Consider the following 25,245-nt stretch of genomic DNA (forward strand, 5'->3'; position numbering starts at 1 on the left):
TATACTCAGTGTATCGGAGTACTAAGCAAAAGGGTCTGGTTCACTGTAACCTCTGCTCCCCAACCATTGATTTCTTGGAAATACAGGCAAAGATACTTGCTTATAACAAAAAATAAAGCACTTAGCACCCAACCACAGATCAATCTCAGCAACCTGCTCATGAATTCTTCCAATGGAGGAGACAAATCAGTGAGGAATGGATAAAGGACAGAGATAGAACTTCTAGGGTAGCCACATAGGTCCCTCAGCCATGTGGGTCCAAAAGGGGAGGGCTTGGTAAAAGCAGGTGACTCCTCCAGCAAAGGATCCTTTTGGTTCAGCCAGGAAACTACCTTCCTTTAGGGGACAGAGACGAGAGATGAACCTATAGGGATTAGACCAAGGGTAGCTACAAAGTTGAGAAAAAAATAGTCCAGGGCCACTACTGGGGGAACTGTTTGGGGAGGAGAATAGAATTTCAGTTCAGTGAGGAAGAATTTTGCAGGGCCTGATGGGGCCCCTATAATTGGCACAATATGGTAATTGAGTATTCTTCCTCTGCAAATGGATCTGTTTCTACAGTTTTCCAATTTTCTTTTATCCTGTAGGGTTTTCTTTTTAATGGAGAAAAATGTAGTTTGTTTTTTAGAAGTAGATTTCATTGATTATGCTATTACAGTTGTTCCAATTTTTTCCCCTTTGCCCCTCTCCACCTGGTACCTCCTTCCCTCCAGCAATCTCCCCACCCCTTTAGTTCATGTCCATGAGTCAAGCATGTAAGTTCTTTGGCTTCCCATATCCTATACTATTCTTAACATCCCTGTCTATCTTGTACATACCAATTATGCTTCTTAACCCCTGTACCTTTTCCTCCATTGCTCCATTCCTTCTCCTCGCTGACAGTCCTCCATGTGGTTTCCACTTCTATGATTCTGTTCCTATTCTAGTTGTTTGCTTAGTTTGTTTTACTTTTTTAGATTCAGTTTTTGATAGTTGTGTTTGCTGCCATTTTACTGTACATAGTTTTGATCTTCTTCTTTTTCTTGAATAAATCTCTTTAACATTTCATAAAATAAGGGCTTGGTGAGGATGAACTCCTTTAACTTGACCTTGTCTGGGAAGCACCTTATTGCTCTTCAATTCTAAATGATAGCTTAGGTGGATAGAGTAATTTAGGCTGTAGGTCTTTGCTTTTTATCACTTCTTGCCAGTCCCTTCTTGCCTGCAAAGTTTCTTTTGAGAAATCAGCTGATAGTCTTATGGGAACTCCTTTGTAGGTAACTCTCCTTTTTTCTTGCTGCTTTTAAGATTCTCTCATTATCTTTAACATTTGGCATTTTAATTATGATGTGTCTTTTGTGAGGCCTTCTTTGGGTCCAACTTCTTTGGGACTCTCTGAATTCCTGGACTTGTATGTCTATATCCTTCACCAAATTAGGGAAGTTTTCTTTCATTATTTTTTAAAATAAGTTTTCAGTTTCTTGCTCTTCCTCTTCTGGTATCCCTATGGTTTTGATGTTGGCATGTTTGAAGATGTCCCCAAGTCTTCTTATTCTCTTCTCATTTCTTTTCATTCTTATTTCTTCATTGTGTACTAGTTGACTGTTTATTTCTTCCTTATGTTCCAAATTGTTGATATGAACCCTGGCTTGCTTTCTTCCCTTCACTGTTAGTTCCCTGTGGACTTTTATTTATTTTACTTAGTGTAGCTTTCATTTCTTCCCCTATGCATTTGCTATACTCAATGAGTTCTCTGAGCATCCTGATCACCAGCATTTTGACCTGTGCATCTGATAGGTAGGCTATCTCCATTTCACTTAATTCTTTTTCTGGAGTTTTGATCAGTTCCTTCATTTAGACCATATTTCTTTATCTCCTCAATTTGGCAGCCTCCCTGTGTTTGTTTCTTTGTATTAGGTAGAGCTGCTTTGACTTCCTGTCTTGGTGTACCTGTTACATTGTAAGGGGTGGAACCTAAGGTATTTGCCAGGGTGGAGCTACCTGCTTTGCAGCTTTGTGGAGCTGTATGTAGAGGAGAGGTTGGAGAGGAAACAATGCTGCTTGCTCGGCTCTCACCCCAGTCACTTCTCCCACTTCCTATATGCAACTGGAGCCCTTCTAATTGCAGCCCTGGTGCTGAATCCATGGGTTTACATGCCTTCTATGACTCTGTGGATCTTTTACATGGACTCACCTGAGAGATCAACAGTTTCTTCCAGTCCCCCAGTACCCACTGGGTTTACAGTTAGAAGTTATGAGGCTTTATTTTCTCAGCACTAGAACTCTGGGCTGTGTAGTCTATCCTGGGGCTGGGATTGCTTGCTCTGAAGATGTCCCTCCTAATTTTCACCTGCCACATGTGAATGTGGGACTGTTTGTTCCGCTGGCTGCTGCTGCTGCTGTCTCCTTGCCAGTGCCTCACCACACCACATTGTGTCCTCTCCACCCTGGCTCCCCATCTCTGCCCCTCCTACTCATCTGGATGAATATTTCTTCTTTAAATCATTGGTTGTTAGGTTGATATACAGCTTGATTTTCTGGCAGTCCTGGTTGTTTTTTTTTTGTTTGTTTGTTTTAAAGTTAGTTTTTTATCATTCTTATGGTTGTACAAGGAGGTGAAGTGTGTGTACCTACTCCTCCGTCTTGGCCAGAAGTTATCCTCTGGGTTTGTTTCCTTGTTCATTTTAAAGTAAAATTTTTATCTTGCACATTGAAGACATTAAATAAATCAGATTATGTGCATAATGTATGTTAGCTCATTTAATTTTCACAATATTTATTTAATGATAGATCATAAGAATGATTTTAAAAACAAAATACCCACATTCAGAGAAGCTGAGTAAATTGTCTAAGGTTGTAAAGTGGTAAAGAGCAGATCTGCACTCAGGTTTGCATTTTCTGGCTAATTCGGGCTACCTCTTCATCAGCAGGACTGTGGTCTGATTGTCACTAGTGGGTCTTGGAGAAGTGGGCATTGTGGTGATGGGAGAGGGAAGAAGAAGGAAGGGGTGGTCACCGGGCTGTGCTTCTGCTGGGATTTTTTCACAGCCCTCTTCTGGTTCCTGAATTATTGCATCTCTCACAGTATTGAGGGTAGTCAGCAGACTCAAATGACAACTATTTTCTTTTCAGTAGTTTATCATGTTATTTGAAAAGTAGAGTTTAAAAAAATAAAAGAGCACAACAACATTATTAATATATTTAAATAATCATTTAGTTTTAATGTTGTTATCCCTAGGGCACAGGAAATGATCTCGGAAGTTAGAGGCTCATCAAGCTGTTACTCACAACACTCGGCTCAGCTACTTCAAGTGTGGGTGGTTGCTATGAGCAACTACTTAAATAAACTCGGGGAAGGTCCAGAGGGCCCAGTAGTACAGGCATTTAATGGATTTACCTTATTTTGAGAAAACAAAACAAAACAATACAATAGAAGCTAAGATTTTTTTTTTTACTCCCCAAGGGTCTCTTCTCTCTCCAGCTAATACTAGAAATTTCCTCTGCCTAACATAATTATTTTTGCCCAAGATAGCCAGTGAAAGTGGATTAGGAAGAATAATCATAATCTGCCTTCTAAACAGCTCAGCCAAACTGAAAATATTCAAAAATGAAAATAAGGTATAAGTTTCTAGCTGTGATCTAATGTCACAATGACTGTAAATTTTTTAAAAATCCACTTATTTTTGAAATAGCCCTAGATTATTTTTCTACTGGTAGATTGTTTATATTCATCCCCCAAGTGGCAGACTCTTAAAACCCAACCCTGATTGCAAGGAATTGAAATGGCAGGTTTTATGATTATACATTTTGATTTTAGTGACTGGGAACATATTTCACTTTATATCATGCTTTTTGCTTCATTTTTATTTTCTTCAAATGACTAAGTGCTTTGAGGTCCTATGCCTGTATATTTATTGAAATTACTTTAAAATTCTTAGCACATTTCTATACTATTATGCAAGATTTATAATCCAATGACAATTTTGATATATTGTAAATATCTGTTTTCTTATAAACTAAATCTTTTTCCCTTCCTAGCTTTTCATGAAGAATATTCTCAATTCAAAGAGAGAAATGGTTACACAAATTATTGTACATGAACACAATGAAATGCTTTGCAATTGTTAAAGATAGTTTTTTAAAAAGTTAATCTACATGCACTTATGGGAAACAATGTTTTAAGATATAATTTTAAGTGAAAAGAGCAAATTGTAGGACAGAATGTGTAAGGAAAGTATAGATATGCACATATACAACATATGCTTATAATACATGCATAGAGCATTTCTGAAAAGATACACAAGGGATGGTTACAATTTTCACCTCTGTGAAGGGGGAAGAAGGGACTACGGGGTGGGGGGAATGTTTACATATTATTTAGATGCTCTTTGGTTCTGTTGAAATTTGAGTATTATTTTCATAATAATAAAGAGACCTGTGGAGATATGGTGTTTGTTGTGGTGTAGGGAATGAAATGAGAAAACAATGGCAAGGGGCATGATGCATTCATTCGTGGTTGGCTTTTGATTCTTAGTATCTTTATTTATCAGTGTAATTGCACACCAGCCCTTTCTGATATCATCTTAATCTACACTTCTAATATTTCATGCTTGGGTCATTTGCAACACCCTCTGGAATCATTACTTCATTTAAAACTTTCTGTCTCCAATTTGTCTCTATCACATCCAGAGGCAGTAAAATATAGCAGTTAGTGGTATGAGTTCTGGATTCAAATCCTGGCTGTGGCACTTCTAGCTTTGTGACCTTTGGCAAGTCAATTAACTTTCTGTGTCCTAATTTTTTCATTGTATAATTCAGGATACTAATTTATGTCTTTCAGGTGCCATTAGAATTACTGTATGTACTGGTATATTGCAAGTTCTTCTATGTGTAAGTTATTATTATTCTTCCAGATTTTTTTTGGTTAAAATTAAACAACTCTAACAAAGCAAAACAAATACAAGAAATAGAGAGAGAGAGATTCCAAGATGGCTGTGGAGTAGGTAGAAGCCACACTCACATGCTCCTGTCCCAAAACCAGATTTGTAGTTAAATTATAGAGTTATAGAGCAATCAATCTGAATAACCAGCTGAAGGCTAGCTGAACTGAAATATTATAACCAATAACTTACAGAAGAAGCCACATAGAGACTGGTAAGAAGGGTGGAGATGCAGAAAGGGCTGGACTCTGCACCAAGGTAGGAGAGCTGAGAAGCCAGAGGGATATTGCACCTGCAAAACTCCTTCCTCCCAGGAGTGTGAGTCTCAATTCCACACAGGGATTCCCAACCCAGGGCAACAGAGATGGGAAGAGGAGCCTGCATAGCATCTGACAGTGAAAATCGGTGGTGAGTCAGTCTTCTTGGGAGACCCAAGTGCCACCTCTTCAGAAATAAGCACTCCTACTGTTATAACTCCAGCCTGGGGAGTGTACTGTCCAGTCCCCCTGACTGCTGGTGAGGCCACTCAGTTGTGTTCAGGTCCTGAAGAGGGGGCTGCAGGCTGCCCTCAGCAGTAACATTTGGGGCCTTCTTTTTCTGGGGATGTCCTTGGTAGAGACTCAGACAGTTACTAAACTGTGTGGCTTTGGAAGAGGGCCTATCTCCCCCACCTCAAGTGTGCAGCTAGCGCCCCTCTCCACATCTACTGAACCACTTGGCTGACTCTGTCCCACTAAGATCAGCTGTGCAGAGGGACCACGTGCCATGCAGAGCTGGGACTTTCAGAGTATGTCTCCCAGGGAAGAGATTATCTGGGAACCAGAAGGGCAGGTCCTGGGGTGTGCGGCTACATTATGGGGTGGGGGGTACACTCCTTTTTCCCCTGCTAGCTCAACCCATGTTACCCTAAGAAAAGAAGAAGTGCTCACTCTGTCCTACAGGCTTGTGGGCACCATCCCCAATATGAGACTCCTTGGGTCAGCTCTGCCAAGTCCCGGATACCTTGCCCTGCTCGGCTCAGTTACATGGGGGAAAGGGAGAGTAACTAAGAGCTGGAACATTCAAAATGTGAGTCCCTCAGAGGCTATTGTTTGGGATTGGGAGAAGTGCTTTGTACCTTCCTTCAAGCTGGGCCAGAATCCCCCACAATGGGAGGCTATTCCCCTCCCATTGTTCCTCTGAACCCAGTGGCTCTGCCTGGTGGAGCTTGCTCCTGCAGAGGGGATGACTGGCTGCACCCAACCTGAACCTGTAGAATACTCCTCTTGGGGCACTAGAGTTAGAGATTCTGGCAGAGACCAAGTGGTTTAGATTTGGAATAGGGGCCACTTTCCCCTCATTTAATACCTGATTGCATGACTCCCAAGTAAGGGACACACTAGCCCTGTCCTTCTAACACCAACTGCCCCACCCTACTGAGCTCACAACCTGTGCAAAGGTTTGTGGGTCATGGCCAGCCTGGGCCCATTCTACAGTCTTTCTTCAGAAGGCTCTGGAGGAAGACTAAGCAACCTCAGGGGGAGGCAGAGTAGCCAACAAGTAGAGACAGAACTCAGGGAGCCTTGGTCCTTTTACAGCTCTTCTTCCAGCTCTAAGCTGGAGGAAGTTGACCCTTATACACAGATTGGCCCCTCCCACACACATGTAGCCCAATAGACACAGCCACAAACAATAAACAGTGTAGTAGCTCCAGGTAGGTAGCCAGTTATACACAACATCTGACATCGACCTGTACCTGAACCCCATCCAAGTAGACCCAGAACTAAAACAACTGGTAGTGGGCTTCAGTCCACATCAGAGCTTGACCCATCTGACCACATAAGTGGCACCCCCAAAGGGGGATTCCTGCAGGCTGGGCCAGAATCCCCCACATGGTGATTCTGCATATATGGTGATCAAAGTGTACCATTATAGTCAGCCAGCCTGAAGGGTTCACTGTACCCATGAAAAGGCCAATGGCATTCAAGACTCAAATACAGCAGAAGGGTTCACAAAGCTCATAAGGAACATTCCTAGAGCATCTAGCTCAGGTGATCTGGAAGAGTATGTAACTTAGGCCAACGAGACACTTTCATCATAAAGTCATTATAGCAAGTTTGGGAGTCATAGTAGATCTACCTAATACACAGAGACAAAATGAGGAGACAAAGAAATATATCTCAAATGAAAAAAGAAGAGAATTCCCCAGAAAAATAATTAAATGAAACAGAAGCAACTAAAATACCAGATGTGAAATTTAAAACAATGGTATAAGAATGCTCAAGAACCTTAGGGAAAGAATGGATGATCTCACTGAGAACTTAAACAAAGAGATAATGAGCATTAAAAGGGACATAGTAACCATAAAAAAGAACTAGTCAGGATATCTGAAATGAAGAATATACTAGAAGGAATCAGCAAATGATTGAATGAAGCAGAGGATCAAATAAGTAGTTTAAGGACAAGATAAAAATAAGCACCCAAGCAGAGTATCAAAAAGAAAAGAGAATTTAAACAGATGAGGAAAGTCTAAGGTACCTCTGGCATAATATCAAGCATAACAACATCTGCATCATAAGGGTACCAGAAGGAGAAAAGAGTGAGCAAGGAAGGGATAGAGAATCTGTTTGAAGAAATAATGGCTGAAAACTCAATCAGGAGGAATCACAAAACTTGAATAAACTGATTATAACTAATAAAATTGAAGCAGTAATAAAAAACTCCCAGCAAACAAAATACCTGGATCAAATGGTTTCACAGATGAATTTTACCAAACATTAAAAAAAGAACACCTATTCTTTTCAAACTATTCCAAAAAACTCAAGAGGAGGGAAGACATCCAAGGTCATTTTACAAGGCCAGCATTATACTGATTGCAAAACCAGATAAAGACACTACAAAAAATAGAAGTATAGGCCAGTATCCCAGATGAACATAGGCTAAAATCCTCAACAAAATATTAGCAAACTGAATACAGCAACACATCAAAAAGATCAGACACCATGATCAAGTGGGATTTATTCCAAGAGTGCAAGGTTAGTACTAGATTTGCAAATCAATAAATGTGATATACCACATAAACAAAATGAAAGATGAAAACCACATGATCATATTAATAGATGCAGAAAATGCATTTGATAAAATCCAGCACCCATTTATGATAAAACAGTCAGCAAAGTGGGAATAGAGGAAACCTACTTAAACATAATAAAGACCATGTATGACAAATACACTGCCAGCATCATATTCATGGGCATCTTAAGGGGAACACTAGTTCCCCTTAAGATCAGGAACAAGACAGAGATGCCCACTTTCACTTTTTGTATTCAACATAGTACTGGAAGTCCTAGCCATAGCAATCAGACAAGAAGAAGAAATAAAAGTATCCAAATTGAAAAGGAAGAAGTAAAACTGTCTTTATTTGCAGATGACATGACACTCTACATACAGAACCCTAAAGAACCACCAAGAAACCACTAGAACTGATAAATTAATTTGGTGAAGTAACAGGATACAAAATTAATAGCTAGAAATCAGTTGCATTTTTATACAACAATAATGACTATCAGAAAGAGAAATTAAGAAAACAATCTCATTCACAATTGCTTCAAATAGAATAAAATTCCGAGGAAGAAATATAATCTATACTCAGAAAATTATAAGACACTGAAGAAAGAAATTGAAGAAGATACAAATAAGTGGAAGCACATACCAGGCTCATGGATAGAAGAATTAACATCATTAAAATGTTCATACTACACAAAACAATCAATAGATTTAACATAATTCCTATTAAAATACCAATGGCATATTTGTCAGGTCTAGAACAAATATTCTAAACATTTATATGAAACAACAACAACAACAACAAACAAAACCAGTATAGTCCAGCAATCTTGAGAATGAACAGAGCTAAAGGTATCACAATACCCGACATCAAACTATACTACAAGGCCATTGTAATCAAAATACCATGGTACTGGCATAAGAACAGTCATATAGATAAATGGAACAGAAAAGAGAGCCCAGAAATAAACCCACACCTTTATGGTCAGATGATGACAGATGATGCAAGAGCATACAATGGAGTGATGACAGTCTTTTCAATAAATGTTGTTGGGAAAATTGGACAGGTACATGCAAAAAAAGAAACTAGACCACCAACTTATGCCATAAACAATAATAAACTCAAAATGGATAAAAGGCTTAAATGTAAGTCACAAAACCATAAAAATCCTAGAAGAAAATCTAGGCAGTAAAACCTCAGCCATTTCTCATAGCAATATTTTTGCCAATATATCCCCTCAGGCAAGCAATATGTCCCTTTTCATTGTAAAGAAAAAAAATAAACAAATGGAAGTACATAAGACTAAGTGCTTTTGCACAGCAAAAGAAACTATCAAAAAATTAAAATAGAACACACTGAATGGGAGAATATATTTGCCAATGATCCATCTGATAAGGAGTTAATTTCTAAATATATGAGAAAGAACTTAAACAATTCAACTCAAGGAAGACAAATAATCCAATTAAAAATAAAAAAAATGGGCAAAGGACCTTAACAGACACTTCTCCAAAGAGGATGTACAGATGGTCAATAGACACATGAAAAAATGCTCAGTGTCACTAATCATCAGAGAGATGCAAATTAAAACCACAATGAGATATCAACTCCTACCTGTCAGAACGTCTACCATCAATAAAACAATAAACAAGTGTTGGTGAGGATGTGGACAAAAGGGAACCCTTGTTTACAGTTGGTGGGAATGCAGACTTAAACACTAATTTAAAGGAATATATGAACCCCTACATTCACTGCAATATTATTTACAATAGCCAAGACCTGGAAACAGCCCAAGTGCCCATCATTAGATGAGTGGATATTAAAGTGGTGGTACATTTATGCAATGGAATACTATGTAGCTCTGAAGGAGAAGGAAACCTTACCTTTTGTGACTGTATATATGGACCTGGAGATTATTATGCTAGGCAAAATAATCCACTCACAGAAAGACAAATACTATAAGATTTCACTTACATGTGGAATCTAATGAACAAAATAAACTGACAAACAAAATAGAAACATAGGCATGGATACATTGAACAGACTGACAGCTGTCAGAAGTAGGCAGTAGATAAATCAAGGTAAAAGCATTAGCCCCCACAAAAGTATACATAACACAAAGACACAGAGAAGCAGTGTGGTGATAGCTAAAGGGAAAGTGGGGTGTGGGTAGGTGGAGGTGGGCAAAAGGGGCAAAAATGGGGATGAAAAGAGACTTTACTTTGGGTGATGGGTGCATGAGGCAGTGTGAAGATGATGTTTTACTGATTGTACACTTGTAACCTGTATGGTTTTACAAGCCAAGGTCATAGCAATAAATTCAATTAAACACACACACACACACACACACACACACACACACAAGCACAATAAAGAAAGCAAAAATCACCCATAAAGCTTTCCCACAGAGAAAATGAGATGTTAGAAAACATCCATTCAGACATATATATGCACATAAATAATATAGAATATACTTTCATCTAAATGGGAGAAAAGCTCTTGTATTATTGGCTTTTCACTCTACTATGCAGGTCATTTTTCTAAAACAACACATCACTCTATTTCCCTTCTCCATCACCAGTGATGCCCTATTATTAATTGGATTAAAAAAACAAATTCACTGGATATTTAAGGCTCTTCCTTATAAAAGTTCACTATTTTTCCAAGAATATTTCCCATTTTTAAATACCTCTCATGCATCAGTTCACTTAGTTTCTTCATATTCACACACATTTCTCCTCCCTAGGATTTTTTTTGCATCTGAGTAATTATTCAAATTCAACATTCTATCCTTTCTCTTTTAGGAAGTCATTCCTTGCAATTTCTATTTCATAATATTTTTTTAATTTGGGGGGCAATTATAGCACTTTTAGTCTAAGGTAATATACATAATGTTATTTTGAAACTTACAATTAATTGTACAAAATTGTTTTCATTACTCTGGTGGCACTTAATCATATATGTGCAGTAGAGACAAACCCTTATATTTCTCTTGTCTCCTTCAGGAAATGTAGCAGCATAAAAATGTTGATTTCTCTGAAAGAATTCTTGGTTGAGAGTGAGAAGACCTGTATTCTATAACTTGCTTAATAGTTTAAGCAAGTTATTGCTTTTCTCTGGGCCTCCGCCTCTTCATTTGTAATATCACAGGGTTAGAATCATCTCTAAGGTTCCTTCCAATTTTGCTTCTGAGATTTTTCTTTCACCTTATATTTAAAGAAAGTCTACATAAAGATAAGGCTCGGTGGCCTACAGATAAATGTTTAAAAAACTGGCTCTTTGGGAGGCAAAATCTTTGACTTGCAGGGTTCGTTGATTGCTTTGGTGCAGATATTCTCATCATGGCTAATATCCAGCTACTAGCGTGACAAAACCAAGTGTGGAGTTGGGAAGAGATGCACACTGTTGGCTCGCATTGGCTGACAGGACCCAGCCAGTGCTGCTGAGTAGTTCTTTTCAATGAAGAAGAGCACAGTCTCAGGCTTGTTGAGGCTATGGGAGAGCCCCTAGATTCCCTCTAAAACACAGCTTCTCTTCACTGAGTGGGAGGGAATAAGGGAAGCACCAAAAGAAAGTGGTTCTGTCTTGGTTTTTTTAATTTCAAGCTCTCCAGACATGAGCTCTGAGGTTAGCCCAGTCTTCTCACGTGTCTGTACCCACAGTGGAGTGTCCACCTCTCTTAAAATCTGGCACAGGGATGATATTACTGAATTGTGACAATTTCCTATGCAGTTGGTAATCTGGACCTATGCTTAGAGCTCTGAACTCTGTGAAAGAGAAGTGGTCCGAAGAACAAAAAGAAGTTTCTGAGCTGGAAGTCAGAAATGACGTCCAGATGGTGAAGACAGTCTTGTTCAGGAAAAAGCCCCTAGAGTCCTGTGAGGCAGTGGAGGAAGGAAGCTGGAGTGGAAAGCAGAAAACTGGAGCTTAAGACCCAGCCCTGATTCTGGCTCTACCTCATAATGTGCATAACCATGCAAAACTCTTGGTTTATCTGTAAAGTGTTGGTTAATTCTAAATTCCTCTGAACCATTGGGAGGATCAAATGAGATGTATTGAAGACACATGACAAATAATTATTTACAATTATTTACATTAAAAAATAGTTTTGAAGAAAATGAAAATATTACTAGTTATCAGGATGAATGATCACACGTATTTCTTCTTTGATTTATGGCCAAACTTAAAAAGAAGTTGGAAAGTGGTAAGTGGTTAATGTGATCATTGAAGAGAATGCTTCTCCAGTTTGAAAAGTTCTAGTTAAAGCTGTTTTCTAATAGCCACTCCTCTTCCCCTTACACAACTAGAAAGCACAGGGATTCCCCAGATGAACTGAGGAAAATGTGCTCATGTGCAGAGTGGATGACAATACGAGGGATGGCAGCATGGATATTTTTAACATGCTAATGTATACCTGCCAGACTGAGCTCTGAGTCTCCAGGTGGGTTGGCAACATGAAGTAGGGTTGAAAAGGAACAGGGAGCTTTTCAGAGAACCACAGATGCAGAAACAGAAGGAAGAGAAGGAATCTGAGCAAGGACAGAGCCAAAGGGTGCTGGGCAGATGTATGATAACAATTCACTTCAGCACCTACACGTTAAGCTACCCCGGGAAGCTACTGTTCAAGGTACCTTGGGCATATAGGAATTGTGTAATGGTGGGTTAGCATTCACTCAGTACCTCCTCAGAGCTGTCCCCAAAACTTCACAAATGTCAGATGGAGTTTGGACCCCTTTTGACATGGCAGACAGAAGAGAAAAGTGTGTGAGAAGTCTACAACTACCCTGAGAAATGTTTCAACACAGTGCTTCAAAAGCTCTAAGGAGGAAGGAGTAACAGCCAACAGGGAGAGGTTAAATTTGAGAGGAAGACCAAAAAGAGTACTTTTTTAAACTCTTTTCCCCCATTACATTGTAAATTCTATTATGTGAGCAATACTGGCTACTAATACAGCACATAGTAGGTGGCCAAAAAATTGTAATAGCTAACAGGTATGGAGCACTTACCATGTGCTAGGCACTGTTCTAAGTGTTTCACAAGTTATCCTATTGATTCTTCACAAAGGCTGTTGAAGTAGGAAATGTTATCATCCCTATACAAGTGATGAGGAAATTGAGACACTGAATGATTAAATAATTTTCCCACAGTAACACAGCTAGAAGTGACAGAGCTATGATTTTGAACCCAGGTAACCTGGCTTCAGAGCCTGTGCTCTTGAACAACACACTACAGTAAGTCTTTAATGAATGAATGAACAGGGGGCAGTGCTCCAGGGGTATGGGGACTGTGTAATCAAGGGCCTTTAGGTTCTACGACTGCTGTTCACCAGATATAGCCAGGGCTCCATTTTCTGGGCATGCGGTACTATTGCACTTTTCTATCTTTCTGAAATTGGTATGGTCATGTAGCTGGCTTTAGCAATGAAATGTGAGCAAAAGCAACATTTATCACTTGGATTGATATCACTCAGCCCAGGAAAGCATGCTCAATTTACCACATTCCCTTTCTCTGATTCAGTAACCATGGAAACACCTATATCCTCTGGGATCAGATAATTACAGAGCCTCCCATCAATGTATGATGGACACATATTGTGAGCAATAAGTAAACTTTCAAGATTTAGGGATTGTTTATTAACAGTGTGACCTAGCCTATCCTAGCTAGCACATAAATGGGTACCAGAAATGGTATAATCATGTAACAACAACACCAAATACCCTAAAACATGTGGCTGTGGTTTCAGGATAGATAGCAGGCAGCAAGGTGATTGTGATCAGAAGGTGGAAACACGTTGATCCATGTTAGGCAGATGTGAATCACTCTTGTTTACAACAACTTGGGAGGCAGATGATATAACAAATGAACTTGTAACTCTAGGGATAGTAGCCGTAAAACACAATGTCAACAGTATGTATTGGTTGCTATTGGTAGCATTCAACAAGGTGTTTAGTAGTTTGAAGTAAACTCAGAAAAGACCTAGTGAGACTGTAAGTAGAAATGAAAGGGAATAAGGCCAGGATGAACAACTAGGAATTTGCAGGTTTGGAAAAAGCAACTGATTCCAACCCAGTTTGTAAAAGATAACCTTAGAAGGCATTTGAGTGATGAAGACAATGTGGGTACTATCCCTTGCGGCAAGGTTCAAATCAAGGATATGGACACCTCCCCCATTGTTCAAACTTGTACATGGAGTCAGATGACAGAATGAAGGTACATTTAAGTAATCCTTTTGTTTAGACAAAGTGACTCAGAGAAAAGCAGCTGGTAAGTTGATAAACTGAGCACATCTGAAAAACAGAGAAGCCTGTTTAGGAAGGCAGACAAATTGGAAAAATGATCATCGTATCTGGAAAGTTCTGTGAGTGTGATGATTATTATATAGAACTCACCGGAATCAACAGATAAGCTGACTACAGTCTTCAGACAGCTGTACTGCCAAAGGGCCACAAGTCTAGATGAAAAGACATGGTAATAAGAGTAGTCCTAAAGTGTCTCTGGGATCCAAAGAGCACACTTCCCCTGACATGTGCATCAGGCATGGTCAAGGAGGATAGTAGAAATGGAAGACTCTCCCAGAGCAGGGAGCTAGGGGACACGAGAACAATGAACATGGAAGTTGCTCCCAGAGAGGAGAACTGCAGTCTAAACAACAAACATCTCCCCAGGGCAGAGAGCCTGGACATCTGACCCAGTGGGGTTGCAAAGATGCTTTGGACCAGCGACTACTCTTGTCTCCCATCTCGTTGATTTTGAGTAGGAGTGTTTATTGTGTATAATTTTGTCCTTGTCCTACCATTGTATACTGGCTGTGTGGGAAGAAGATAGTTTGTCTTTGTGAGCCACAGGTCTCCGGATGCAGAGGAGCCCCATCTTGACCAGATGTGGATGTTACAGTGTATCATTTCCCGCTGCATGGACTATCCCATGTCACCCACAGACCATACACTCTGAGACTAAGATAGGACCAGGGCATAGCGGTTGGTTTTTCTCCCTTTGGTGGAGGTGGCAGTGCATGAATATATTTTGCTTGCAGGAAACAGAGTGAGCCAAAAATTGGGTGTCCAGGAGATAAACTTTGGTAGTCATTATTGCTGCTTGTCAAATAGTGTTTTATGTGTCCATGTCCTGAGCACATGGAAAGATTGCCTTCTCTGCCTTCTTTGAAGGTAGACATCGCCATGCCACTAGTGTTTGCCCATAAAATGGGAATGGAGATGACCTGCCCCATTTGCAAATGAAAGCTTTAAGACCCCATGCACTTGACCTGTCTTGGTGGCTTTGGGAGACTTTGTGGATGTGGTGTATCCATACCTTGGTCCTGGCTGACCTTGGTGAACAGAATTCCCTACTGACCCAAGATGGACATGTAGCATGAGCAAGAAGTAAGTTTTCATTGTTAGAAGCCTCTTTGATTTGGGCCTTGTTTTTCACCCCCAGCATAATCTGGCCTATCCTGATTAACACAGTCCTGAAGCCAGGAAAATAGATCCTAAGAACAATTCATAGTTCCATTTGACTTAAGCATAGAATCCTTATAATAGGACAGCAAAAAAGAAAATCTCAAAAGAGAATGAAGTCTTCCTGTGAATCTCTGAATGCTGTTGAGAATTATGTATGGAGACAAATGGATTCAGAAATGATTCCTCAGTAACCTGGCAGAAAGTTTATAGAAGGAGTTGTTGAGAAGAGAGGCAACAGCTTGGTGGCAGCAAGACAAATCGGTCCATTGCAATTATTCAAGTGAGAAAGAGTGAGCTCTAAAGCTTGAAGACACAAGAGGGGAGCTGCAATGTTTCAAGACTGAATTTAGGAAACTGGTAATTTAGCTGACGGAAATGAAAGAGTGAGGGAGAGAAACGATATACTTCGGGACTAGTGAATTATTACTGAGTGCCTTGGAATCTCATCTTCCTGCATGCTTAGATTACAACGATAGGATCAGTGCACATGGTAAGAGTCTTGTACATGCTTGTCTTATGCTGAAGTCTTAGGCTCCATGGGATGGAAAAATCTCATATAGATATATATTTTTTATTTTCCACTCAAGCTTCTGAGAAGAATTATCAAAGCTTTGAGAAGAATTACAGTTCAGGCTGTTTTAAAAGACGTCTGGAAAAAGTTTCTCTCAAAATCTGCAAATTACTTTATTATAACTTTGCGGTTAGAAGTTCTTTCTTGCAGCTAAGCTAATTCTTCAGCCTGCAGTTTTTATCTAATTTTCTCCTGTTTCATGTGTAAAAATGTCAATGGTTTTACTATTTTATATATGTCTTCTGTAAAGGTAGATTTGTTTACAATTTATACCCAGCCTGCTTCCAAAAGGGATTAGAGACAGCTCCTAGGGTGTTTGCCTTGCTTCCCTTTGAAGTAGCCTTCCTCACTCCTGCAGTCTGCTGCCTTCTGAGGTGCTTGAGGAAGACTCCTCTAATGATATGAAAGCAAAGGTAGTAACATGAACTTTGCTAACAAAATAGTAACCTGTAATTAAGAAACGACAAAATCCCTCCCTAAGCTAGGTAAAGTGGATTTTTCTGAGTGGAAAAAATTCTGAACAGAGTGATCAACTTTAATACCACCAGCCTCTGAATTATAAGTTTCTGTACTCTGCATAGTACCTGCTTTTGCTATTTTTAGGTTTTAGAGTATACATACAGTAATTCCTCACTTAATATCATTAATAGGTTCTATAAGCAAAGTGATGTATGATGAAATCAATTTTACCATAGATTGATTGATGATATAAATAAGAGTTAAATTCCTATGGCACCTCATCAACAGTGTAACAAAATGATGTTACATAAAATGACATTATTCGAAGACCTGCTGTACTTTGAAATATATATATTTTAGTTGAGTACATTATATATTTTTATTTCACATGAATGGTAGGTAGCAGACAGGCAAAGAAAATAATTTTAAGATTCTCTGCAAACAGAAGTCTTTCTGGAAGATAAATGTGCAGCATTTTAAATCAGTACTACCGAAGGGCAATAAGGAATTAGCTTCCAGACCCCTCTTTTGGGTTCTTCTCCTGCTCCCATCTCTCCAAAATCTTTAGGGCCCTGTTCCAACAGTCACACACAGCCAGGCCATTGGAAGAAAGCTGTGGTCATACACTGTGCAGCCAGGGAACAGACACAGGTACCTGACTTGTTCTGTGAGTAGTCCTGACCACACCGAACCCAGGCTCGAGGAGGCCATCACTTCTCCCGTGACTTCCATCAGCCAATGTCTCCTTTATCTCTGATGCTTTGATCATTTGGTCATTCCCTCCTTCACCCCAGCCCAAGACTGGGCCAAGCCTTTCTCCAGGGCCTTCCTGTTTCAGCTGCATGTCTGCCTGCTTGCACTTTCGGGCCCGAATTTACTTCACTACAGTCTCTGACATCCCCTTCAAATCTACTCTGCTTTCTCAGAATCTGCTTTGAATGGTTCTTTTTCCTGGGTACCGCTTCTCAGTTGGCCACTCTCAGTTGATCTTCCTTTTCTCCCCCATTTTAACCCCCTTTTTACATAGCTCATCACTGTGGTTTTGGTAAGTTATTGTTCCACTCAGCTCGTTACCCTTCCTGCCTTCAGCACCTAGGCTCAAATCTTAGCTCTGACATTTAATTGATATGTAACCTTGGACAAGTTATTTAATCTCTCTGAGGCATGGATTCCTTACATGTAAAGTAGGGGAAATCTCATTCATATATAGAGTTGTGGTGATGAAATGAAAAAATAAAAAATAAAAAGGAACATAAAGCCATTGGCACTCAGCCAGGCACGCATAACTTCATTCGAACTTAAATCTCTCTTCCGTTTCCTTCTCTCCAAAACTATCTGAATTTTCTTTCATTTCTTCCACCTCCTGCAAAGACACACAAGCAGTGTTTCTCCTCTCTGAAGTCACAACCATTGTAGGTTCAGTTCAATCTTTCCCATAGAGCAATTATATAGCAAGAGATCAAGCTATTATATGGTACAGATTACACTACTCACTACTCACCCATGTTATATGGGAGGGTATTCATACCCAAAGTGGGACCTTTTTTATTTTTTTAAATAAGCATGGCAATCAAGGGCTGAATATAATAGGCCATTTCTTTTCTTTCTTTTTTTTTTAAGATTTTATTTATTTATATTTTAGAGAGAGTAGAAGGAAAGAAAAAAGAGAGGGAGAAAAACATCAATGTGTGGTTGCCTTTTGTGTACCCCTTACTGGGGACCTGGCTCACAATCCCTGACTGAGAATTGAACCAGTGACCCTTTAGTTCACAGGCTGGCACACAATCCACTGAGCTACATCAGCCAAGGTAGGACCATTTCTTATGTCGGCTTTTTTTGGTCTTGTTTTCAAGCCAGGCTTATTTCTAGCAGGAACTTGAAAGGTATTGAGATAATTTGTCTATGAGCAAGTGAATGAGTTTCCCTGTTTTAAACTTTTTTCATTTCTTATTTTGGAAGCAGAGGGTAGAGTTGAGTGGATAGAGGAAAAGAGAAGAGAGTATTATGATGAGGGAAGGATAGGAAACTATTCCAAGTTTATATCTCTGAGGACGTAATTCACAACTTGGTAGTGTCAGATTGGGTTATTTTGTTCTTCCTCTCATTGTAAGGAAGCATTTGCTATTATATATTATAATTATACTGAGGGACATGTAAAGAGGGATGGCAAAACATTTGGGGGAAAGCAGACATCAAAGAAAAACAGAGACATTTCATACACTTAGGAGAAAGATGGGCTGATATTATATATTGCTTCGTTCTTAAATATGGTTCACATACTTAGGAAAAAAAATCCTCATGCTCCTATCTTTATGTGACCCACACCCATGACCTCCCTGGGGGCAGGGGATCATACAGAGATATCCACCCCCCCTCCCTTTTCTGGGCAGAGAAAGAACATGAGGAATCATAGGTGGGGTAGAGGGGCATTTGAAATATGAAGAACTGGTAGAGGACAGTGTGCGTCTAGAGAGAAAAAAGGGAGAAATAAACCTACACAAAGATAACCAAAAAAGGAGATGGCAGCGAGAGGGTATAGTTTTGGGTTCTTGCTGTAGAAATGATGTATTTTAAATTTCCAGAATTAAAGGTGAAGGAGAATACCCTATGTCTTCTCAAATTATGTCATTTACTTATATAACTTCTTTTCATCTTTAAACAGTGAACTGATATTTCTTCTGTGCCTCAGCCTTACAGTTGTACACAGTAGTGCTGCTAGATTCCCAAGAGACTGTGTAGACAAGGGATGGCAGCCACAGAATTGCTGGCGGATGAGAAGTGGTGGATGCAGCCCTGTGCTCAGAGGAGTTCGGAGCCCCAGTGGGAAGCAGCTAAGTGGAAAGGGGCTCAGTGGAAAGGGTGCTGGGATCCATCAATGCTGGCATTGGCTAATGCTGTCTGTTGTGGGCCTGGGTAGGAGAGCTGTGATGGGAGACTTCTATGTGGCACCATCCATGCTGGCAGCTTGAGCCTCTTATTTAATTGGGGTGGGGGGAACTCAGAGACATTAATCTAGTTGCCAAAAGCCACAGAACTATTTAGTATCTCACCAACTTATTATTATTATTTTTATATTTAAAAAATCATTTTTAATTTTTCATTTACAGTTGACATATAATATTATATTAATTTCAGGTGCACATCCTTGGTTAGAATGATTAGATGTTATATAGCTGATCATCTTGATAAATCTTGTATTCATCTGACCCCACACAGGGTTATTACAATATTACTGACTACATTCCCTAGGCTGTACTTGACATCCCTGTGAGCATTCTGTACCTACTGCTCTGTACTTCTTAATCCCTTAAGAAGAAGAAAATTTCAAAAAAATGAATAAAATGGTAATAAATATATATTTATGAACAATTGAATCTAAAAAACAAAATAAATGAACAGGCAGAACAGAAACAAACTCACAGATACAGAGAACATTTTGACGGACGCCAGATGCAAGGCAGTTGAGGAGATAGGTGAAAACATTATTTCTTTTAGAAAGTTTTCAAATCAGGGAAAGAATGAGATTAAGATAATTAACTGTCCTGAAAATGAAAAACCATCTGCCTTCAAGGCATTTAGAATTGAAAATAAACCTTTGTGAAGCCATTTGTTAGGACACTGTAGTGAAATTGTCAGGAGCCCTGGATGGTCTTCTCCAGTGCCAAACACACACAGAAGCCTGGGGGCCTTCTAGCCAATTTCGGAGATGTTTACAAGTCTATGGTGCTAGAGCCCGACTATTTCTTCCAGGAGGAAATTGTTCCTCATGCTTAGATAAAAGGATAAAGTAGGAAGAGATTTTAAAATGTTCTTTGCCTTGGATTAATGGACATTTGAATTTAACTTTAGAATCTTTTAAATGACAGTTAACAAATGTTATATTTAAAGTTCTTCAGTTTTACAATATACTGAAAAAAAAATCCAGGATGGGATTTGCACATGGTTTTAACTAACCATGGTAGCTGGCAGTAGTTTTAATTCCAGAATAAACTGCATAATATAGTAAATCCCAGTAAAAGACTCAATTTTTTTTTTATCAGAGCTAAGCTGCAGTGACACGCTTTGAGGGAAAGCTAGCCCACAAATCTCTCCCTTACTTCCCTGAGAACTTACTATTAAACGTTCAGAAGTTATTTTTGAAAATAATAATATTCTAGGGTGATATGTCATGTCAAGTTTATTGTTAGCTAGGAACAAAGGAAGAAGAAAGGCCAGTAGTGGTGAAGTGAGGGGATTTCTGACTAGCTGTAGAAGAAGAGAAGGGAGTGAGAGAAATAGTGGTCCTCAGAGTAGCTACGGGAGTTTTACAGCCCAAAGATGGAGTTCACTGTCTCAAGATGACCTCTGACTCTAGAATGTTCAACTGACCTTAGGCCTTATCAGTCTAAAGACAACATTAAGTAGCTGATGAAAACCATGCTCATGAATAGACCCTCAAGATGCCTTTGGAAAATAGCAAAGGGAAAAGAAAAGAGAAAAACAGTGTAATAAAGTGTAGGAGTACCTTCTCTCCAACATTTCTGAGAGAAGATGGGAGTTGAAAACCTCAAACAAAATGTTGCCCCAATCTCACTTGGCTAATTTTAGTTATCTTGGTTCATGGCTATGATTCATCCCTAAAGCTGTGAATTGCTGAGGAGGAAGGAGGAAAAAAATTGACTTAAATGTCAGAGCAGTAGGAACAAAAATATAGTTTCTTTTTTGGGGAACTAGAATTCCAGGATATGGGGATTTTTTTTTTCTCATAAGGAACTAAATGCTTCAAACTTCTAGAAAAACAATTACCTCCAGTCAGAATATCATCAAGGAATAAAAGACAGCATTGTGTATGAGTGATGTCATATCTGAATTTTCCCTTCATAGTGTGTTCCCCCTTTTTCTTGTGTCCCTCCTGAAATCCCATTAAGCTAGAAATCATTTATAATCACATGTAGGCTTGAATATAGTGGAAGGTTGATGTGTAGATTATAATGAGAGATGGAACTCCTGAAGCAGGTGAGGAAGAAATGAATGGAGATGAGCAGAACTATGAGAAGTAAGTCTTGTGAATAGGGTGGTAGCACAGAGAAGAAAGACATATTAGAATGGTCAGATGTTGTCTTGCCTGCTAAAGAATAGGGGAGTAGCAGAGATGGTTTGGTGAAATGCCATCCTAAGTCAAGACAAAGTTTTTAATTTAGAAGGTATCTCCCAGTAAAATGGTTATTATTTTGAATTTTCAGAGGTTTAGAGGAGGAAAATAGACATCACAAATTCTTATACCTTGCTCAGTGACTAATTTCACTGTCTGAAGTGCTGACCCTCTTCACCATCAGCTTAGCCACTATCTGTGTGCTGGCTTCTTTCTGCTCTTAAAGCTTGTGAACAGTAGACAAAATGCATGAATGGTTGTAAAAAATAGGGTCCAGGGCATTAAAAGAAGGCAAATGTAAAAGTCTCAATGACTTCAGAGTGGATTCCCCACAGCTTTGAAGCTCTAGAAAGTAGGGTAAAATTGTGAACTTGATTTCTGCACATATCCCCATCCTTGGTCTCCTCAGAGCATGTTCCATACCTTCCTTAGTTAGGGCTCTGCTCCTTTCTGTTCTCATACCTGTGTACCACTGTAAACCGCAGCAATCACTGTGTCTCATCACCCAAGAACCAAAGTGCCATTCAGCCAGTGCAACAAATACATCCCCATAGGCAAACTAATGGGATACAAAGAAGGTGGAAGGGGCTCAGGAGGTTGCAGGGTCTCACTGCTTGGTTTCATTTGAGGGAACTGAGACCTTGAAGGTCCAAGTGACTTTCTTGCCCAAAGCAGTCCCTCTTTTGCACCTTTTGGAAGATGTCAGTGCAATGACTGTGACTATCTATTGTCTATAGTGGAGATACTTTCAAGTCCACAGAAAATATTTGCCAGAAAAGTCCTTGGCTACCTTCGTGTCACACCACCTCCGCCAATTGCCTTTATTATGTATCCAGTTCTTTTCACACTGCATATATTTAGTTTTCTGAACTTCTGTGAGCTGTGCCAAAGTGCAGAGAATACCTGATTCCATTTTTCATTTCCACGACCAATTCTTACCTCGTATGGCAGTATTATGGGTTGAATTGTGTTCCTCATGTAGATATGTCAAAGTTCTAACTTCCAACACCTGTGAATGTGACCTTACTTGGAAATAGGGTCTTTTCAGGTTTAATCAAGTTAAGATAAGGTCATCAGGGAGAATCCTAATCCAATGTCACTTGTGTCATAAGAAGACAGCCACATGACGACAGAGGCAAGCTGAGGAATGCCAAGAATAGCTGGTCACAACCAGAAGCTAGGAAGAGGCAAGGAAGGATTCTCCTTTACAGATTTCAGAAGGAGCATAGGCCTGCTGACACTTAGACTTCAAACTGCTAGGTTTCTGAACTGTGAAACAATACATTTCTACTGTTTCAAGCCATCCAGGTCATAGTACTTTGTTACAGCAGGCCTAAGAGGTGAATACATGCAGAAATAAAGGCAAAAAAGAGGGCAATTGGAAGCCAAAGGAAAGGAAGAAGAGCTTCCTTTCTTGGGCTGGTTTACTAATGTCATTGGTATTATTAGCTTTCTCTTGAAATGCTCCATAGTGGTTTCACGTGATGCCTTGAAAAAATACTGATGTGGGGACTCTTGCTGTCAACTTCCTTAAAATATAACATAATTTGCTTTTTAAATAAATTTCCTTCATAGAATAGTCAGCTGCCTTTCAGTATTCTAGGTTATAATCTAGTTTGTTTTCTTTAATATGATGGCTTTCACATTTTTCTGTTTTAGTTATTATGTCTTTTAATATCTTATTTTGTAGTGTAACCTAAGTGTATGAATAGTAGTATGTATTTCCTCAAAACATGTAATCAAAGGCACTTAAAAAACATGAATAATCTATAATATGTTTTTCAGATTCAACTGACTAACTACAGAGTGCTGTGTTCCAAGTTCTGATTAACTCTCCATTAATAAAATTAAATACTAAATATGGCCTTTCTTAAAATAATTAATTCTCTTAATTTATTTTGTAAAGCTGTCCCCTATTTCCAAATAGTATAAATGGAAGTAAGGATTACTTATCATCATATTTTTCAAGACAAAAACCATTTTAAGGTCTTATAAAATACAATATATATTGAATGCCCAAATTTAAAAATGAATATCAAGAACCTTCACATATCACCCAATTTTAAAGCATGGCAACATTCTATAAGTTTCTCCAGTATAATCTGCTCTATTAATTACTCAATTATCTGAAAAAATTCAAGGGTCTTTTAATGAAGAGATCCTTCACAGATTTAGTGGTTGAACAAATGCCCAGATTTGGGATACATGGACCTTCTCATTGATCAGAAATCTTAATTCCTTTCAGAAGCCACTCTGAGTTATTCCAAACTCTTCTTGGAGGTTGGGGGTTCAGCTTCTGATCTATGCAGAGGAGACCTGGTGCCCATGTCTTTGAAAGCACAGGGACATACAAGTCAGACCCAATGTCAAAATCAATAGACCAGTCAATGCATCATACTTCTCCATCTGAAGAGTGTTTTCTGCCCCACTTACTCTAGGTGTCACACAACCTGATCCTGGGTCATAACACAAGCAGCTGGACTACCAGAGCATAGCATTAGAAACACTTACTTGAGTGTGGTGAGTTCTGTGAGAGAAGGCTGAGTAGCCTTGAGATAGCTTTCTCTTCGTGCGGCAACTTTGGGAGAAGGCTTGGGACTTGTGTCCGAGTCACCACTGTCTTCATCTCCCATGGCTTTGATATAGCTGCCGCTCCGCATTCGTCGGCATGGAATTTCATCATCTTTACCTCGAGGGGTATACCCTGTCCATTCATCTTGGGGAACCTATTCAGATATAAAACAGATGATTCATTTTTTTATAAGACCCTACATTTTTTTCCTCTTTCCTTTTTTGGGGGAGTATGACCCTAAATACAGTTAACCATCTTAAACTTTAGATATGAACTTTTCAATAATGATGTTTTACTTTGATGGATTTGAAAATATTTTGAATACATGCAAATCCATGTATCAGTCTTTAAAACAGCCTGTGTATCAGGGGAAATGAAAGCCACTGGCTCCGACTTACTCATATGTCTCAGTTTTCTCTTGCTGATAGTCATTGAGTCGGGCATAAGAATGTCATTGGAAAGGAGACCAGTTTTATCAGTTTTTTAATTATTTATTTTCAATTGTCATATGAATTAAAAACTGTTTCTGTTTTGTCTCTGTCTTTCCTGAACCCTCCATCTCTACCATTTCATATCCCAACTTCCTCATTTCTAAATCAGTGATCTATACCACAGCTGCATTGACTTCCTAATTCAGCCTCCATAGATCTGCTTAAAGCACACTTTAAAGGTTTCCAATCATCTCTTTATGAAAGCTAGTGGTATTTTCTTACTTTGAATTATTCTTGACCTCTACACACACACACACACACACACACACACACACAATGCCACCACCAGCACCACCCCTTAAGAGTTTCTCTGCTTACCTGGCATAGCGACTACTATACTTATCTGAATTGTTTTTTTCCTCTTGCTTTGCTGGATCCTATTCTAAATTCCTAATTGTGAGTACCACACAAGATAATGTTCTCAGTACACTGCTCTCTCTTCTTTCCACAGTCATTTCCTTTGAGTTCAGCAGAGCACTAAGTTATGCTACAAAAAGTGTCTTTATGACTTTCTCTTCAGGGCCTCTTAGATTTTCCACTTCAGTATGGACTCAACCTAAGGATCTCATTCCTCCTCCGTTTGGTAAAAGAAATGCATA

At 39.2% G+C, this 25,245-nt stretch overlaps 1 protein-coding gene across 9 annotated transcripts in view; it reads right to left on the reverse strand.

Moving 5' to 3' along the window:
• The window catches only part of DLGAP1 (DLG associated protein 1), a 307,180-nt gene that overhangs the window by 215,594 nt on the left and 66,341 nt on the right, over positions 1-25,245 (reverse strand). For all 9 annotated transcript variants that reach the window (XM_028524050.2, XM_028524049.2, XM_028524053.2 and 6 more), the window contains exon 2: positions 24,095-24,309. In XM_028524050.2, coding sequence (XP_028379851.1) covers positions 24,095-24,309 — 215 coding nt within the window. The remainder of the gene's footprint in view (positions 1-24,094; positions 24,310-25,245) is intronic.

This window comes from Phyllostomus discolor, chromosome 9 (genome assembly GCF_004126475.2).
Source record: "Phyllostomus discolor isolate MPI-MPIP mPhyDis1 chromosome 9, mPhyDis1.pri.v3, whole genome shotgun sequence".
NCBI classification, from domain to species: Eukaryota; Metazoa; Chordata; class Mammalia; order Chiroptera; family Phyllostomidae; genus Phyllostomus; species Phyllostomus discolor.